This window comes from Dasypus novemcinctus, chromosome 9 (genome assembly GCF_030445035.2).
Source record: "Dasypus novemcinctus isolate mDasNov1 chromosome 9, mDasNov1.1.hap2, whole genome shotgun sequence".
NCBI lineage: Eukaryota > Metazoa > Chordata > Mammalia > Cingulata > Dasypodidae > Dasypus > Dasypus novemcinctus.
This window is the reverse complement of record NC_080681.1, coordinates 52,552,281-52,572,960: the sequence shown is the minus strand read 5'-3', so window position 1 is coordinate 52,572,960 and position 20,680 is coordinate 52,552,281. Positions and strand designations below refer to the sequence as shown.

Genomic DNA, 20,680 nt, shown 5'->3' with positions numbered 1-20,680 from the left:
CCTAATAGCAAACAAGGCTGTGCTCTCCTCCTGGACTCTACTTATCTTCCAAGGCTGTTCACTCTACAGACATCCTTGAAAAACAAGTCCAGAATAAAAGGCAGTTAGTGCCTATGTTTGTAAAATGGGCAAACCCTAGAGTCCCATGGAAAGCTGTCTCACAATGTTCATCTTTGTGTTATAACAGCTTGTACCCTATGTATTCAAAAGGTAAAAGCTAAAAAATTAATGACTTTAAATAAATTCTTTAAAAATTTCAGGTAAGTTTCATTGTAACCAAAGAACAGATTTACCTGACAACATTTTCATTTTGATATAATGTTGGATCAAAATAGTTTTTATTTCTTATATCAAAATGTCTATAATTTTTCCACTGTACAAAATCATAATGGGAAGTGCCATATATTCATTAAAAAGTGATTCATTTAGTACGTTTTGTGAAAAAAGTTTTATAATTGAATTGTCAATGCAATAAAATTTGATTAATTAAGTTTATTTAGCTCTAAACCATGCATTGGTTAGCATCCTTTAAGAAGAATAAAGAAGTGTATTAGCTTTCTAAATTCAGGTAGTTCTGTAGACGAACAGGAATTAGAAGTGAAAATATCCCATTTGGGAGCATATTGTTGGTCAGTAGTTGAGCCCTGATGGTCAGTCTGCAAAGATGTATTAGTTCACATGGATCTTTGTATCTTGTTGAAGGAATGTAATCCAACCAATTTGAAATAATTGGACGTCTTCCTAAACTTAACTGTGTCTGAAGAAAATGGAAATATTTTACTTTTGTAATATTAATCATTGGATTAGTAAAAATTAACATTTTATTTTCTATTTAAATTCAGAAAACAGATCTAACATTTGTATGACTTTCATAACATTTTTCTCCAAAGTGCTTCCACCCTAGGCAGATATTTTGATTCCCATTTTATTCTCACAAAGACACATATTTTAAATTATATATATATATGGACAGAAAACAAATTATTTTTGCAACCAGGAATCTGGATACATTTTAAATTTTGGAACACTTATTAGCTTCTTCATCCATAGTAGTAATTGTTAACCTCAGCTGTATACTCAAATTATCTGTGGAACCTGAAAAAATACCAATGTCCAGATCCTATTCCAGAGATTCTGATTCAGTTGGCTTAGGACTGGACATAGACAACATAAAATCCTAAAAGTTCCCAGGTAAATTAAATCATTATAGAGTAAAACTTCAAAGAGCTGAGCCACAAAAAATTATAACTGAAAGGCTATCCAAATTTTAAAGTATCTTTTTAAAGATTTAATTCTAGAAACTAAATATTAATAAGTTGACATAAGAATAAAGGAAATTTCTGTATTACACTGATATTTCTACACTAGAATCTATACTCTACAGGCTATGTGATACATTTGCTTTAAAGAATATAATTTATTAGTCATCTAATCATCAACTGTTTAAAGACTAGTATATGCTCAGTTCTGTGCTAGGTTCTTGGGATACTTGCTAGGTGATGCAGAATAGACACAATATCTGTAGTCACAAGACCAGAATCTAGAGGTAAAGATATATAAACATATATTTACAATAAAATACATGTGCTATGATAGGGGAAACTACTGGGAAGTATGGAAATATACAGCAGAGGCATTTAAAATGTTCTTTAAGTGATTTTTAATGCTATTCTTCACTTTCTTGCCCAATGCTACTTTATTTTAGCTATTAAACTGTGAAAATCTTTGCCACTCAAGTTGATTTACATTGCTTACAAACCTAAAGAACAATATTTTGCTTACCTCGATTTCCCTGACTGAAATGACAGAAAGCACTCTGGAACATAGCATTAAACATGTTTTGGCATCTTCCTGGATGTCTACCAATTCATGATCAACCATTATTCTCACTCTTGAAGGGTAGAGCAATATTGTTAACACAATGTTGATAGGGTTTTTTTCTCTTTCTAAGATTCCATATTGCAGGAGTATCTTTAAGATATTCGACTGTCTTGTCTGAGCTACATAAAGTAGAGGTGTGATGCCACTTAGTGGGCTTGGACAGTATACTGGTGTGAAAGTTCTGTGAATCAAACAAAATAAAATCTCATTAAATATAGAATTAAGAAATGTGATAAATGCTTTGTCTTAGTAGTGGAAAAATAATTGTATTAACTGAAATATTAAACATCAAATAATTTTACTGTAACTTTACCTTTATATATATTATGTCTTCAAAAGAGTTTTCCACTCTGAATCTAAGTCAAATAGAAGGTTAAAAAATAAGAAAACACCTTCAACACATCAAAAACCCCTTTATACTTGTAAAAGCAAACAAAAAAAAGATTTATAATATGTGAAAACTGTTTAGTTTTAGTAATACCCATTCTATATTTTTCACTTGAGAAACTCATACTGATTAAGACCAGTATTATAAAACTGATAAAGTTCTGGAGAAACAAAAATGAAGAAAGAGGAAAGAACCCTTTTTTATTTTATCAATAGCATAGAATTATATGACCGTTATGAAATATATATATATATGTTTCTTCTCATTCACACATCAGACAGGAGCTTGTATTGAGTTTGAAGAATAGATGTAAAAAGGAGTAAGTGCAACTACCTTATGTCTGTTATTTTCACTTGGGTAAAATTGGAATTGTTCACAGGCTTAAGAAATGTAAATCATGGTGAAGGCAATATCAGATCCCCCAAGAGAAGAATTTTATTTTCCTTTTTTAGAGGAATTTTGAGTTCCTTCTGAAATCTTGTTTTTTTCTGGAGGGCCACTTGTTGGCTGGACTTGAAGATTTCTCCTCCCTTTTGATAGAAATGAAAGTTTTACATTTTTCTAATTTTATATAGTGCTTACAACTGTTCCATTTAATAGACATTTATGTTTGCTATTGAGTTAATCCTTATAAGTGGATAAGGCATGACTGAACCAACCACAAGTTATTTCATATTAGCAAGACTAATACAAAATATTAGTCTCTTTTTTTTCTCTCCCCCTCCCCCCCGACCCCAGCCCAGTTGTGTGCTCTCTGTTTCCATTCACTGTGTGTTCTTCTGTGATCGCTTCTATCCTTATCAGCAGCACCAGGAATCCATGTTTCTTTTTGTTGCATCATCCTGTTGTATCAGCTCTCCATGTGTGCGGCGCCATTCTTGGGCAGGCTGCACTTTCCTTTGCGCTGGGCAGCTCTCCTTACGGGGTGGGACACCCCTGTGTGGCACGGCACTCCTTGCACGCATCAGCACTGCACATGGGCCAGTTCCACACAGGTCAAGGAGGCCTGGGGTTTGAACCGCGGACCTCCCATGTGGTAGGCAGACGCCCTATCCATTGGGCCAAGTCCGCTTCCCTTGATTTAGCCTTGTAAACATGGATTTTAAGGCTGAAGAAAGGGACATTTTTTAATGACCTTTGTCCCTGAAATTCTCTTGATTGTCCTAATAAATACTAATATATTCTGCAGGACAGTATACAACATATAAATATTGGTTTTCGACATCTAAGCAGAGTAAGGAAAGCCTTATTCAAGAAGGGAAAACTTAAGAGCGCATATACTTAAGATAGGTAGGCAACATTGTATAATGGTATAAACAATGGAGAGTTGGCAGTTCTAGGTTCTAAGTTTTACTTCCCCTAACTAGCTGTGTGATCTTGGGCAAGTCAGCCTCTCCAAGTCAGTTTACTCATGAATTTATTTATTCATTTACTCATTCATTCATTCCTTTATTTGCCCAAAGAGTGTGTTGGGCACTAGATATACAGAGATGAAAAATATGGACCTTGGTCTTAGGATGTTTATAGTATAATAAGGAAAACAAGGTTACAATACTATGCTTGGGGTACCATATAAGCACTAAGTAGGGGTACTTAACTCCATCTGCCTGTAAGAGTCTACCTCAAACGGTCACTTCCTATAGGTTATTCGGGAGCCTAGTAGATATTTATTAATAAAGGAGATTGGAAAGAATGTTCTGGGCACAAGCATAAACCAGCACTGGTGGATTGTTTGTACCTGTACTAGCTATATAAAATGAATGTTTTGTGTTAGATGACTGGTTTATCTGAATAATCCTATGAAACTTAAGAAAGAGAGTTTCTCTGTTTGAAATAGATTTGAGGTTCCTGGAGCTGTCTCTACTACTGGTTTCCTTGTCAAAACCTCCAAAAATCACAGTTTAAAATGCACTAGGTCACCTAGGTCATCTCTCAGGCTTCATTGAGTTCTGAAATGCCAGAATTTTTTGCTTTTAAAAAATAATGTGGTATAGTACAGAATATCATATTAGAAATCAATATTTGTTGTCATAACTGTCATTGGCACTATGTTCATATAACATATATACACACATACATATATACATATACACATATATATACACACACACCCATGTTTGTCTTTCTGTATGGGGGATTACAATACAATATAAAATCTTTCTCTTGGAATCATCTCCAGACCAACATTTCCATAGACATGTTTTTCATAAATATTTCCAATACATATCCAAAATTGAACTTCTAAACTTCTGCTGCATTCCATACCTACTTATTGGTACTCAGTTTCCCAAACCACCACTGAACCTACCTCTTACACATTTTTTTACTCTGTACATGTTCTTCCCCTTGCTTTTCAATTCAGGATCAAATCTTGCCCATTGTGGTGGTTTGGAGAGTACATACCCCAGAGAAACATGCTCTTAAACTTAGTCCATTCCTGTGGGTGTGACCCCTTGTAAATAGGCCTTTTTGATTAGGTTGCTTCAGTTAAGTTATGGCCCACCTCAATCAGGAGTCCTTTATAAATGGAATGAAATTCAAACAGAAAGGAAGAAAGCCACAGGAAGGAAGAAGCTGCAATAATTCAACAAACTCCAGAAGAGAATAGAGAGGCCGCCTTGTGAATTGTCATGTGACAGAGAAGTCAAGGACCAAGGATCATTGACACCCAGGCCCAGAATGCCAGTCTTCAAGAATAAAGCATCGCCTTGATGATGTCTTGTTTTGGACTTTCTCTGAGTCTCAAAAGTGTGAGCAAATAAATTCCCAATGTTTAAGTTGAACCATTGTATAGTATTTGCTTGAGCAGACAAGGAAGCCAAAATGCCCATCTTATAAGGCCATGTTCTTTAGATCCTTTTGTGAAATCTTCTTTGATTATCTTGATCTTCCTCTTGCTCGGTGTGGCACTTTGTGCATAGCTTCATTAATCCCTTATTATTTTGGGCAACTTGTTTAACATCTCTAGTCTTTAATTTTCTCACCTTCAAAATGAATAGGTAAGCAAGATGAACTATAAAAGTTTATAAAGGAAGTAGATGTGGCTCAAGCAGCTGAGTGCCAGCTTCCCACATGGGAGGTCCCGGGTTCAGTCCCCAGTGCCTCCTAAACAAACAAACAAAAAAAAAAAAAACAACTCAGGGAAGCCGTTATGGCTCAGTGGTTGAATTCTGGCTCCCCACATACAAGGTACAGGGTTCAATCCCCAGGCTTGGTACCTCAAAACAAAACAAAACAGCAAATAAAAACTATAAAAAGTTAAACAAAGGCAAGGATTTCTGTCTGTTTAGTTTACTTCTTTACCCCCAGGTCTCTAGAACAATGCTTGGCTCATGATAGACAAACAAATATTTAATTGAAATTCTTTTTACCATCATTCTGAATGAATAGTATGATATTCCTTGGCTTTATTCTGTAGCTTTCAGGCCTATCAACGTTTTTAGTGACGAGCAATCATTAAATTTTTCAAAGGTAATCTAACTTATTCATCTTGCTAACTCTTAAGAAGATATTTGACTTAAGAGTCTTATGAGTATGGGAATTCAGGGGATTTAGAGGACAAAATATGCCATAAATGGTCATGGTTAAGATTTTGAGATATTAGTTGATTCTATATTAGTAAGATTGACATTCCCTTTAGAATATATTTTGGATAAAAGATTTGAAAATATAACTAAACCTCAAATAGACTTAAAATGGGATTTAAAGGCTTAATCTGTATCCAAATGACATATGATAAATCCTCATGTTTAAAGAGCATATTACTGTAACCAAAATTTGCTTAATCTGTACTGACAGTTAATTATAACAGTACTTATACGAATGGAGTGAGGCAAGCAAAGCCGGAATCAGTTTTTAAATGTGAGGTTAATGAACTGAACCCTCTGTATCTGAAAACCTGTCATATATGTTTGTGAAATGGAACATATTTCCATATAGATATGCAGAGAATGATCCTGTTTTGTAGCTATAATAGTTTCTAAAATTTTTCTACTCTTTTTCCTTTTGTTTCTGTCAAATTCAATACATGCTTCTTTATGATAATTGACACAATTGACTCCTTTGAAATTATTTACCTTTATCCACTTTAAGTTATCCATCTACCTCTTTGACTGTTTCTTCTCAATTCTTCTTTACTGACTCCTCTTCCTCTGCCCTCAACAACATAGTAGGTATTCTTGATCTATTAACCAATTGTTCCAGGCAATTTCATCCATGACCATAACTTCAACTGCAGTCCATTCATTTATTCAGCAAATATTTATTGAATGCAAACTATAGTCTAGATGCTGTTTTAGGTATTCGGGATATAGCCATGACCAAAACAAAGGATGCGGCTGTCTTGCTTGTATTGTAATGAGGGATGACAGACAATATAGGATAAGCATAGCAAGTAGGCAAATTTTTAATATTTTATAAGATGGTAAATACTGTGGGAAAAAAATGTAGAGCAGGTTAAGAAATATGTAAGTACTGGGGGTTAAGGGACATTTTCCAGTTTTAAAGAGGATGATAGGAGAGGACCTTATTAAAAAAGAGATATTTGGATCAAAACTAGAAGAAGAAGTTAACCATTTGGATTTTTTAAGACCCTAAGGCAGAAGGAGCATGCCTAGACTGGTGAAGGAAGAGTAAGGGAGCCAGTATGGCTAAAAGAACAAAAAGAGTGGGATTAAAGAAAAGTCCTAAACAAACAAAAAACCATACCCAAAAGAGCCTTTCTAGATGCAGTGTTAGGGAACTAGAAAAACATTATTGTCATGGAATTTATTGCTTGTGATAGTACAAAGATAAGCATCAATTTATTATTTCTCTATTTTTCATTGAACTTCCAAAATTTGCCATAAATAACATTTTTTAGAAATATTACTTTTTCTAACAAGAATAAATTGAGTTCTATTATCACTGTGAGCAAAATTGTCAGGAACTAAGCAGGCAAATAGGCTTAATTTTATGTGAGTAAGATAGGATCAGCTAATACTTATCACCCATTTTCCTACTGTATGTCTTCCTTGGTAATTAGATACATAGATCATTATTTTAAAAAAGGTGGAAGAGTAGAAGGAAAAGAGGACAAAAGTAAGAGGGTGCTACTTCATGTAAAGCCTTGTAGTCACTGAAAAACTTTGTCTTTTACTCTAAATGGAGGTGCCATTGGAGATTCTGAATAGGAGAATGACATGATTTGACTCTTTAAAAACATCACTCTGGCTGCTATGTTGAGAATTTGTTATCAGATAGAAGGAAGGAGACCGCTTAACTTGGAGCAGGGTGATAACAGAGGAGGTGGTCAGATTCTGGATATTGTTTGAAGGAAGAACCAACAAATTTCCTGTCAAGACTGGATTTAGGATGTAAGAGAGACAGTAAAGAATGACAGACAAGTTTTGGTTTTGAGCTCTAAACAAATGGGTTTACCATTTAAAAGGTGGAGACTCCAGGTAGTATAGGTTTTAGGGAGAGGGGAAGGAGTTCATGTTGCATTTCAAATACCTGTTAGACATTCAAGTGAAGATGTTGAGTTAGTAGTCAGTTGTGTATGTCTGTTGTTTGGGACAGAGGGCTGGATTGGAGATGTGAATTCAGGAGTCATCAGATGTAGGTTGCAGGAGGAGAGTGTAAACAGAAGAGGATCAAGGTCTGAACCCTGGTACACTCTTTGGGTGGAGGAGGTTTAACTTGTTTTGAGGTGTCTCTGATTTATCTAAGTGGAAAAATCAAGTAGGCAATGATAGGTGTGCATTTTCTCAGAGAAGTATTTAAATTCTTGGGAATAAATGATTACCTAGGGAAGGAGTAAAGCTTAAGAAGTGCAGAGAGCTCAGAACTGATCTCAACTTCTAAATTTAGACAGGTGTGTGCAGAAGAGGGATCTGCAAAGGGGCCTCTTTATTTCCCTTTTCTTAGAGATTTAGTAGTGCTTGGCACTTAGATTCGTGATAAACGCTGGTTTGATAAAATCTGAGTTAACTGTTAGTCAATTAATTTACAGAAACCTATAATGGAATTAGCTTCAGTATGAAAAAGAAAAAATAATAGCAAAATGCACTGATTGTTTACTATGAGTCAAGTACTGGAGATACTTTAGATCCTTTAGCGTAATTAATCCTTAGAGCCCTTTGAGGTAGGTATTGTTCTTATTTTTCAAAAGGGAAAACTGAGGCTTTAAAAGGGTAAGTAATTTTCTCAAGGTTACACAGCTCTTAAGAAATGGAAATGGAGATCACACAGAGCAGGTCTGTGTTCAGGATCAATGGCACTACTCGTTTTTTAAAAAAATTTATTGATACATATTAATAAAGCATACAATTCATCCAAAGTGTATAATTAATGGTATTTGGTATAATCACATAGTTGTGCATTCCTCACTTCAGTCATTTTTTAGAGCATTTTCATTATTTCAATAATAAAAATAAACAAAAAGGAGACAAAATTCTTCACTTCTCAATCTCTCTGTTTCCTCTGTACATAGCTGCTATTTCTGGCTATTCTTGCACAATTATTTATTTATTAAGCAGATTTATTGATATGTATTCATATACCATACAGTCTAGCCAAAGTGTATAACCAATGGCTTTTAGTGTAATTACAAGTTGTGCATTCATCACCACAAAAAATTTTAGAACCACTTCACTACACCTAAAAGAAAAACTCCACACCCTTTACATTCCTTTCTCAACCCTCCATAACCACTGATCTGATTTCATCTTTATAAATTGATTTAAATTTACATTTTATATAAATAGAGTCATACAATATGTAGTACTTTGTGTCTGGTTTCTTTTACCTAGCATAATGTTCTTTTGTCTGATATTATCATTTTGTAGTATTAACATACATTTGTTGAGCTTCAAAGAAAAACAGTATTATATTCCATTTTACCCATATTCATATTTCATAAACAATTTTACTATGCTACAGAGTTCCGTATTACATTTTTATCTTTCCTTTTAATGATATACATGTCCTTAGACTTTTCTCTTTAAACTACTTTCATACCCACATAATAGTACTGCTAGTTACAAATATTATGGTGGGCTTTCACCTTTTCTATTCATTTCCAAAGATTAACACACATTCTTCTTACCAATTCTGCACAAGTTAACCCTCAGCTTTCCATTCTCTAAACTCATTCTATTTTCTGGAAACCCGTATTCAAGTTAGTAACTCCATGTATCCTGGGTATTAAGTGATTCTCTTGTAAGCAGTATATGGATGGCTCATTTTTTTTTTATTCATTTTTTCAGCCTATATCTTTTGATTGGGGAGTTGGATCCACTCACATTAAGTGATAATACTGTAAGTTTGTTGTTTACTCCACCATTTCATTCTTTGGCTTTCATATGTCATATCTTGTTTTCGTCTGTCTTTTTACTCTTTTGGTTACCCTTTCTGCTAGTCTGTCTTTTATATGTTCCTCCAAGCCTCTTTCTCCTGACTTTTTCTTTAAGGCTGTAAGACTTCCTTTAATATTTCCTGCAATGGTAGAGTCTTTTTTTATGAACTCTCTTAGTTTCTATTATTTGTGAATGTTTTAAACTCACCTTTATATTTGAAAGACAATTTTGCTGGATAAGAATTCTCAGCTCTCCATTTTTCTCTTTCAGCATACTACTGTGTCATACTACTGTCTTCTCAATTCCATGGTTTCTGATGAGAAACAAGCACTAAGTCTTACTGGGCATCCCTTGTATGTGATCATTTGCATCTCTTTGCTGCTCTCAGAATTTGCTCTTTATCTTTGACGTTTGATATTCTGAGTAGTATATGTCTTGATTAAAGTAAGTCTAATCATGTTTGTTCTAATTGGAACACACTGCTCTTCTTGAGCATGTAAATTCATTTCTTTCATGAGAGTTGGTAAATTTTCAGCCATTATTTCCTCAAATACTTTTTCTGCCCCCTTTCCCCTCTCTTCTCCTTGTGGAAGTCCCATGGCATGTATGTTGTTGCATTTTGTGTTATCAATTCCCTGAGCCCCTGCTCTATTTTTTCTATTCTTTTCTCTCTTGAGTTTCAGCTGTTCTGTCTTCAGTATCCCTTATTCTTTCTTGGATCATTTTGAGTCTGCTATTGTATGCTTCTAATATGTTTTTTTAAGATTTATTATTTTTATTTATTTCTCTCCACTTCCCCTTCCCCCCATTATCTGCTCTCTGTGTCTATTCACTGTGTTCTTTTGTGTCCACTTGCATTCTTGTAGCGGCACCAGGAATCTGTGTCTCTTTTTGTTGCGTCATGTTGCTGCGCCAGCTCTCCATGTATGCAGCACCACTCCTGGGAAGATTGCGCTTTTTTTTCATGTGGGGTGGCTCTCCATGTGGGGTGCACTCTCTGCACGTGGGGCTCCCCTACACAGGGGACACCCCTGCATGGCATGGCACTCCTTGCGCTCATCAGCACAGTGCATGGGCCAGCTCGCCACACAAGTCAGGAGGCCCTGGGTTTGAACCCTGGACCTCCCATAAAGTAGGTGGATGCTCTATCAGTTGAGCCACATCTGCTTCCCTCTAATGTGTTTTTGATCTCACCTATCATGTCTTTCATTCCCATAGGCTCTGTTACCATTTTATTTAGGTTTTCAAATTCTTTTTTGTGTTCACTCAGTGCCTTTAGCCATATTGTCTTCTGACACATTAATATCTCTTTGGCCATATTGTCTTTCAACTCATTAATTTGATTTTGGGAATTTGTGTGCATCTTGTTGATTGTCTCAAATCATGTGTCTCTTCTGGGGCTTTGATATATATATATATTTATTTATTTATTTATTTTTTGGTCCATTTCTTCCATTTTCTTAGTATGGCTTATAATTATTTGCTGATGTCTAGGCATCTGAATAGCATGGCAAGTTTACTCGGGTGCTCAATTTCTCTCTCTTTTGTAGGGTTTTAGTGGTGGGAGACTGTATGCTACTGCTGTTCTTTGATTCTTGGTTCAGCTTGTTCTGGGTCTTCAGGATTGTCCCTGTCAGTTTTCATTTCTGGGCCCTGCACCTAGTAATGGGTTGTAGACCCACTTCCTAGGGCCTTGGGGAGAGAGGCTGTAAAGGCCAGAAAAAGCCTGTCTTATTTACTTTTAATTTCCTCATGTGTACTTCTTTGGTCCATCAGCAGACAGTGCAATTTGACAGCCCTCTCAGTTCAATGCCTTATCGGAGTATGTTTGCTACAACATGGACTGGTTCAATGTGACAGAGGTTCCTACCTGAGGTTAAGAGCCTCAAAATTAAAACTTCCTCAGAGGCAGTTCTCCACCCTTTGCTGGCAGCCCCCACCCTTTTCCTGTGTATTAAATAATTCTATTCCCCTCTGCATCCTCACAACTAGTCCCAGTCAGTAGAGAGGGTTTGAGAGGGCTCTTTAGTCCCAGATCTATTTGGCCTTGAGCTGGCTCTCAAGGCAAACAATGGTGCAGCTCCACCAAGCCTAGAAGGGCTGGTGGGACACAACAGACCAATTTGTGGGTCAAAGGCTGAGACAGGTTTAGGCTGTGTCCCTCTCTCCCCCCTTTCCTGGGAAAGTGGATCCCTGAGGCCCCTTTTGTCTGTAGCCACCATCCCTCAGGCCTGAGAATTTGAAAGTGTCTACAGTGTATATAGTGTGGGGGAGGGTGCCAGCATTTGCAGCTGCAGCTTTTAACTCACAGTTTTACCATTGCAATTCTTTTCCTTTGTCCCTCTTTCCTCTGGGCATTGTCCAACCTTCCCTTCATCTTCTAAACCCTAGAAGATTTTTTTCCAGGCTGTTTCTACCTGCCTCTAATTATTATTCTTGGAGAGAAGAGAGTTCCATGTCTTTCTAGTCCACCATCTTCCCAGAAGTTGTCTGCACTACTCTTTATTACTTATTTTCACTATTTTATAGAAAGTCAGTGATCAAATTACAGTCACCGAAAGAAAAAGTATAGCCACTTCCATAACCAAATATATTCTTAGAGAGATAAAGAAGAGTAACCTGTTTTGAAAGGTAAGATCATGTATATCAATTCAATAATGTGAGGTAATAGTGTTATGGAAAGTCCAGATGAGAATAATTATATATGGGAGAAATATGAAAGAGCTGAGCCTTGAAAGATGGATATAGAATTTAGACACTGAAAACAGGGCAACATCATTGGAAAAATAGAGAACAGTCTTGTTTGGGGGAAGAGTTGCTAAATTTGAAATATTAAAAAGTAGTTTTTTGAAAGCCTACTTGGCATAAATACACATTATCTCATTTAATCATCACAACCTTGCAAGTCAATTGTTCCCTATTTTACAAATGAATTTAAGAGGTAGAATGCTTAACTTGTCAAATTAATGCAACTGGTGAAGTATTCAAATCCAGATGTGTCTGGCTCTAGTTCTTGATTTTTCTATAACTGGCACAGAATACATGAAAGGGAGATAGTGAGAGACAAGGCTGGAAGGAGATTGAGACCAATGGCAGAGGGCCTTGAATGCAAGCTAGGGAGATTAGACTTTATTTTGTAGACAGTTAGGCTACTGAAGAAAGTTGAAGTGAATTAAGATTGGAAATATAATATTCATTTAAAAGGACAATGCCATAGACTATGAATTGATGAGGATATAAATTCAGAGAAATAAAGAAATGTTTTTTAGACAACAAAGTACAATTTCTTAGGTTTAATTTATGTAAAGGCTGAAAATATTGCTGTATGTTGGCAATTCATTTTTGGTAATCTTTGGAAGTGCACAGTATTAGTAAAATGGTGAAGGCAGAATCCTTATTGCAAGGGTTTGAAGAATAAATAGGAGATGAAGAAATGGAAACGTGTAGATTATTTTTTTCAAAATTACTGATGACAAAAAAAGAAAAGAGTGCAGTAGATAGCTAGCCTTCTGGATCAAGAGTGGGTTTTATGGAAGAGGACTTAAACATATTTATAGGTTAGGAGGAAAATGCCAGTAAGAGAAAGCCATTGAAAATATAGGTAAAAATTGGAAAAATGATGGAGCCAGGTTGAATGAAAACTCTGGATCCTCTTTTTTGGCTCACTTTTTAAATATTGGTTTTCCTAAGGTTGATTTTTTATTTATTTCTCTATTCACTTGACACTTTCCAAAAATGATTCCATTAACTTCCTCGTTATTGCAGTTAACTTATAAATCTGTATGTACATTCCAGATCTCCAAACCAAACTAAATATCTAGGCACCTACTGTGCATCTCCACTGGGATTGCACTTGGCAATGAAAATAAATATGTCTAGAACTCACTCTATAGTTCTCCTTTAATAATTTATCTTGTTTGTTGCATTGTGGTGGGCTGAATAATGCTTACCATAATCCCTACTTGCTACTTTAAATAGCAGAAGGAATTTTGCAGATGTGATTGAGATAAGAATCTTGAGATGGGAGATCATCACAAGTGTCCTTAAAAGAGGTAGGCAGGAGAGCAGAATCAGAGAAAATTGGAAGTAAAGTCAGTGAAAGATGTATGAGAGTATGCTGCTGGCTTTGAAGATGGTGGAAAGGGCCACAAACCAAAGCAGGAGGCCTCAGGAAACTGGAAAAGGCAAGAAAACAGATTCTCCTCTAGAGCCTCCTGAAGGAATCAGCCTGGCTGACACTTTGATTTTAGCTTTGTAAGATTCATTTTGGATGTATGACGTCTAGAAATTTTAGATAATAAATTGTATTGTTGCAAGCCACTAAGTTTGTGGTAATTTGTTACAGCAATAATAGGAAACTAATAAACAGTCAACCAATATCACAAATTAGAAATCTGAAGATTATTTCCAACTCGTATTTCTCTTTGGTTAACCATTTATAAATTACTTACTATGTCTTGATACTCTATTTTCAAAATCTCTCTTCTTGTTCTCACCGTTCTTGCTTTAGAGTCCTCATCATGATTTACCTGGATAGTTGTAGCTTTGTGGAGTGGTTAAAGGTTGGGGGAGGGGGGGTGGGTACAGTGGCAGAGTGGAATTTTTTCTCCCTCCAAAGCTATCATAACTAAACATATAAACTAAGTAAGCACACTATGTTTTCTGTGCAAATTAACTCCTCTAACCACCTCTCACCTTTTAATCAGATTGCTGTCCCCAGCCCTTCTTATACAGAAATTCTGGGACTGCCATTGTACTTGGAGTATTTGAATAGTCCAACAATTGGTCTTCCTGCCCCTATTCTCAGCCTTCCTTCCTAAAAGACCAGTCTTCAAATGGGCTGATTGTTCTTTTCATGCTGCAAGTCTGACCTTTACTGGCTGTGCATCACTCATTGTGTAAATTTCAAATCCTTAATATGACCTACAAAGCCTTTCAAGCTTTCTCTTCTAGGATTCATCTCCTGCCCCTATCTGGTTGCCATCTCACCTCCTGTGATTACTCAATTGCCAATAGGCACTGTATACATGCTGTTTGTGTCTCCTTTGGTTTTAGTCATCTCCCTCTGCCTAGATTACATTTCTTCAAGAGAAAGATCCAGATTTGGTGGCCCAGGAAGGCCTCTCTGAGGGGGTGACATTTATAATTGGATCCAGAGATAAGAAGGAGCCATAGGAATATCGAAGTAAAGAGGTTTTCAGGCAGAGTGAATACTTATTACAAAGGCCCTAAGGCAGAAATGAACTTGAAGATGTTCAAGAAGCAGAAATAAATGCCTTTGTGGTGGATTAATGTTCAAGTGGGGAGTAACATGAGCTGGGTTGGGAGAGAGATTCTGGAGCTAGATCATGTAGGGCTTTTTAAAAAGGGACATTGAGTTTGAATTTTATTCCAGTTATACTGGGAAGACTTTGGAGGATCTTAAGCAGGGATAATGTGGCCAATTTTACATTTTTAAAGGATCACTCAGGCTTCTGTATCAAGATTATAGGGGGAAAAGCAGATTTGGCTCAACTGATAGAGTGTCTGCCTACCACATGGGAGGTCCAGGGTTCAAACCCAGGGTCTCCTGACCCCTGTGATGAGCTGGCCCATGCACAGTGCTGATATGCACAAGGAGTGCTGTGCCACGCAAGGTGTCCCCTGCGTAGGGGAGCCCCATGCGCAAGGAATGTGCCCCATAAGGAGAGCTGCCCCAGACAAAAAAAGTGAAGCCTGCCCAGGTGGGGTACCACACACATGGAGAGCTGACGCAACAAGATGATGCAACAAAAAAAGGCACAGATTCCTGGTGCCACTGACAAGAATACAAGCAGACACAGAAGAACACACAGTGAATGGGCACAGAGAGCAGACAACTGGGGTAGGGGAAGGGGAGAAAAAAATAAATAAAAATGATTACAGGGGGTGGGAGGGAAGAGTGGAAGCTGGAAGACTAGTTAGGACTCTATTTCCAATTTTCTAGGTAAGAGATGATGGTAGCTTCACCAAGTTATAAATGGACGAGATGAAAAGAAGTGGACATATTTGGGATATGTTTTGAAAATAAAATAAAAAGGATTTGCTAATAGGTTTGTGAGGGAAAGAAAAGAACCACAAATCCTAGATTTCTAGATTGAGCAACTGGGTAGCACAACAGGGGCCATTAACCAGATGGGGACCTCAGGGGAAGTAGCAGATTGTCAGGGAGAAGGGGAGTTAGATCAATCTTCTGTTTTGTCTGTTAAGTTTGAGATGCCATATGGAGATGTCAAGAAGACAGCTTAATATAGGAGGAGACTGGGAGATCAGAGGAGAGGCCAAAGCTAAAGAAAACGATTTGGAAGTCATTGGCATATTCATAGTATTTAGAGTCACAGAAAAACTGGATAAAATCTTAGAGGGAAAGTATACAGCTGCTGTATTAGTTTTCCAGGGCAGCCGTAAAAAAGTGCCACAAACTGGGTGACTTAAAGCCACAGAAATTTATTCTCTTATAGTTCTGGCAACCAGAAGTCCCAAATCAAGGTGTTAGCGTGGCCACGCTCCCTCTGAAGCTGAGGGACAAAACGGGGTCCCTGTTATGGGACGAGCGGGGTCCCTGTTGCGGGATGAGTGGGGTCCTGTTGTGGGACGAGAGGGGTCCCTGGCATGGGGAAGAAAGCCTCGTACGGACGCTGAGGCTTCCCTCAGGGGCTCCGAAGGCGTGGAGGGCGCACGACCCAGGAAGAAGTCGCGGAGACAGGCTGATGGCACAAGTCTGGTCTATTGCGGAAGGGGATGCAGATTTATAGGATTGGGGAGTGGTGTGGCGGGTTCTGATTGGCTAGGGCAAATGCTGTTTCCATATAAGGCAATGTTCTGGCATTGGGCTAGTGATTGGCCAGTAGAGTATGTGCTAACTCTTGATAGGCTGACACTGTTACTAAGCTGATAGGTGGTTGTAAGCTGTTGCTGGGCAAACAGCGTACTAAGAGATTAGGTTTAAGGGAGGGGGGAGGGGAAGTGAGAGCTGGGCTAGGCGGGAGATAGGAAGTGGGAGGGTGGTGCCGGCTAGCCGTTAGCAGCCAAGGCCTAGTCAGGCGTGGTCACCTTGTCTAGGCCCAGTGGGCAGAGGCGGTGTCACCTCTTGCCGCACTGTTTGCCACTGAGGAAAGCCGGGTGCCCCTCCTCCCACATGCTCCCTCTGAAGCCTCTTGGGAGGAGGACCCTTTATTGCCTCTTGCAGATTTTCGTGGCTCCAGGTGTTCCTTGGTTTGTGGAAGTGTAACTCCAGTCTCTCTGCCTCTGTCTTTTCATAGCTCTTTTCTCACCTGTGCCTCCCTTTTTACCATGGTGCTCTCTGTGTCTGTTTCTAATCCCCCTCTTCTTAGAAGGACACCAGTCATTGGATTACGGACCACCCTAATTGGGTGTGATCTCATCTTGATTACATTTGCAAAAACCCTGTTTCCACATAAGGCCACATTCACAGGACTTCAGCCTGTTTTGGGGGGGGAATGCAATTCCATCCACAAGAGCTCGGAAAGAGAAGGGTTATCAGGATAAAGAAATGGTTTACCTCAGAAAATAGTTAACCCCCTGCTACTAAGCTGTTCAGGCAGAGACCAGATGACTATCAGCCAGGGTTCTCCAGGAGGGTGCTCCAAGGTTAAGGTTTGCTAATGAATTCTCAGTTTCAACCGGAGTCTAAAATATAATGATTCTAAAAGGTCCAAATGATGTGTGGTAATCAGAATTGGCCTGTAATGAGCTCCACCTTGTAGATGCATCTGACTCAAAATTTATTTTAAATGCAGAGTTTATTTTTCTCTCTGGGGCAGGCAAATGTTGCCAGTTGCCACTGAATATCATTTAAGACTGTTATTAATAGCATGCTTTCATGTCCCTCCAGGTGTTTCTCATACATTTTTCCACACTTTGCCCCCTTTCCTTTCCTTTTAATTCTTTATATTTATCCTCTCTATGTTTAATAAACCTTTTCTTTGTCAAGGATACACATAGCCATTACTTAGTTCAACAGGTGACACTCAGAATTAGAAGCTATGATTCTTCAATGGTTTTAAGTATAATGATACTTAAAACACCCAAAATGTTCTTTTTGGGGGTTTTAATTATCGATAATTCCAAACCACAACTCTCAACTTATTTGTGTGATCTTTAAGTAAAGCTCTCCAATGCCACAGTGTCATACAATCAGGAAAGCTCCTCTCCTTCAGGCAGAATCCATATAGCCTTGGTCTTTAACTGATCCAGTTTATCTTGTTTTTCATTGCATACAATCTATCATTTGGACTGTTACAGTGTTCTTACATATTAAGATGCTCAATAATACTTTGTTTAATGAATGAACAAATGCATGTCTATCTTAAGTCAGATGAATACCTAAAATCAAACAGTAAATTGGAGTTAGTGCAAGCTAGTAATATAGAATCTATACCACAACCTCTACAAAGAGGTCACACTGGAGATTTTATTTTATAAGAGTCTCAGTAGTGCTGATTAACTAGAGTGACATATTCAGATTATGTGAAAACTTGGTTCTTTGATAAATTGAATGTAGTTCTTGACTTTCATTGCACTCCACTTTTGACAATCTGGAGTCAAATTTATCACTGTTAACTCATAAATAGGGAATTATTGAATTTAATAAATATCACTACTTAGTGAAGATTTATGTATATTCTGAATTGTACTTTGGAATTCAACTTTATACAATGCTATATACAGTCTCAGAATTCTCAAACTGAAAAGAGCACAGTACTACATAAAACAATGTCTTTGTCTAGATAAACTTAAGTTGCCTCATGTGGTATTACCTTGGACACAAACACGTAAGCTGTATAGAGCAGAACCACTAGTAATTTTCTGGTACACAATAATGTATATGGTAGGTAAAAATTTATTGACTAAATAATAAAGGTGTAAAGGAGTTAACAGATAAGCCAGGATTCCTTATCTATGTATAACTACTCTGCATATTCATTTAAGAAAAAATAAGTATAATTTACTAAAGTTAAAATTTTCTTTTTTTGGTGAAAAATATAATGAGATTATTACCTCCATATCAGTGCCAGGTTACAACTTCTATCTTGAACATAGTCTTTTGTTTTCTTCAGGAGCAATTCCACAAAGTCAGGATTACCTTTTCTGGCGAAAACCCAGTACAGAATTGTATTCACACATATTTCAGTAAATTCAAGATTAAAATTTAGTTCAAAACGGTATCCTGATTTTTCCACAAATGTAATATAATCTGTGAGTAGTGTGTCAAACCCATCCAAGTCGACGTACCTCAGAATTTTTGCCAGTGTTCTATAAATTCTAGGTTCATAACAGTGATATCCCCACTGACCCAAAAACTGCAAGGAGGGTCTTTTAATAATTTTGGCAATGAGATTGCAAAATATATTGCTTCTTGGACAAAAAGTCTTCTGACATAACTTAGAAGATTTACTCATTGCTACTTAAGGCAGCAATATAGAATTAAAATCACAGAAAGTCATGCTGTAAACCTTCAGTCACATAGTTTGGTAATGTGGTAGACTTCACTCCACAAACCTGAAGTGCCCTTTAAACTGTATCAGAAAAAAAATGCCATGTAAAATGTGACAATAAAGTACTGGATGACATCACAATAGATGGAGATCTGTCATCGGCATAGGTCAAAATTTGGAATATTATATGTAACTGGTGACATTTAAGAGAGACATATTGAACAGAAATGGTTTGTGTGAGAGTTAAGATAATATATTTTTTAACTTTCCAAGAATTCAGCTTAAGCTGTAATAATATGTATATTTATTGAGTGCTAAAAGCACATTCTATGTGTTAGACTAAATAATAAACAGATTGATTACTCTTTTCAGGCTTTCACATTACCAGTATATAATGATAGCTAAAGTAAAAAAGTTTGAGAACTTTTCTCATGTTCTCTGAATAATCCATGTTCTCATTTAATCATCACAAATTTCTGTTATTTTCTTTCTTTATAGTTGAGGCACTCGAAACTTAGATAAGTAAGTAATTTGCTAATAGCCACTATATTCCCAGAGAGGAAGGATGTCATACAATTTTAAATCAAGATTGGAAGCCCTGTTTCACAGTTTTAAATTTTATAGAGATTATTTCTTTATAAATGGCAGAATATGTACATTTTGGGCATTAAATGTATTTCAAGCTTCATATGACATTGTTGCCCCAGTAAAATAAATGTAAAATATGATTGTTTCATATTATATAGTAGTTAATGCTTCATTCAATCACAAAGTGATCTGTTTAAAATATAACCATTTGGTGTATTTGTTAGCATTTTTAAAGGTACTTATATATTTTCTTTTTCCCTTTGCATATTTTTTTCTTTAAATCACCTGACTGATATCTCTTTGGTAAGGGGAAATTATACCTTGTTTAACTATAATATACTTCTAGTAATATTACATTTAATTTTGTAAACTATAATCTCCCTTTTCCCTAAGGTAGCATGACGATCTAATACGTATCTGCTTTCCTAATACCAAGATTTTTATTGTTTTCCTTTACTTTTTTTCTTCACTTCACTTCAAAAATACATTTTGAATTGAACTACTTTGAGTTCTTAATAAGATATATAAAGGTTGTAAAATACTGAAACATAGAAATGGCAAAAATCCTTCCTAGAGATAATCATGTTGAGTTTTATGTATAGCTTTTCAAATATTTTTATGCTTATGTACCTGGATATATTATTACATGCTTTTTCCTTTTTACATAGGGGATATTATAAATAACTGTTTCTGTGATCTGCTTTTTATTTATGACAATATATCATTGGAAACTTTGTATGACCATATATGATAATAGCTAACTTTTAAGAACTTCTTTCTAGGTAACAGGTATAGTTTTGAATATTTTATATATTAACTCTTTTAATCTTATAACAGCTCCACTTCATTGATAAGAAAGCTGAAATACAGAATTTATGTGACTTGCCCAGATCATATGTCTAATAAGTGGTAGAGCTGGGATTTGAACCCTGGCAGTATGGTGCTAGAGGCTTCCCCTCTATTCTCTCTTGCTTCTCCAAAAAGAACTACCTGTATTAGTCAGCCAAAGG

General features: G+C 36.6%; 1 protein-coding gene across 2 annotated transcripts; it reads right to left on the bottom strand.

Moving 5' to 3' along the window:
* ASB17 (ankyrin repeat and SOCS box containing 17) lies at positions 1-19,120 on the bottom strand. Of its 2 annotated transcripts, none has more exons than XM_058304809.2 (3): positions 18,646-19,120; positions 1,783-2,062; positions 1-74 (listed from the first exon to the last, which is right to left on the bottom strand). In XM_058304809.2, the coding sequence occupies exons 1-3, from the start codon at positions 19,044-19,046 to the stop codon at positions 42-44; spliced, it is 714 nt and encodes a 237-aa protein (XP_058160792.1). In that variant the 5' UTR covers positions 19,047-19,120; the 3' UTR covers positions 1-41. The 2 variants fall into 2 exon arrangements, with proteins under 2 accessions (XP_058160792.1, XP_058160791.1); XM_058304808.2 differs by lacking the exon at positions 1-74 and adding an exon at positions 478-757 and having other exon boundaries at positions 18,646-19,119.
* Between the last annotated feature and the right edge of the window lie 1,560 nt (positions 19,121-20,680).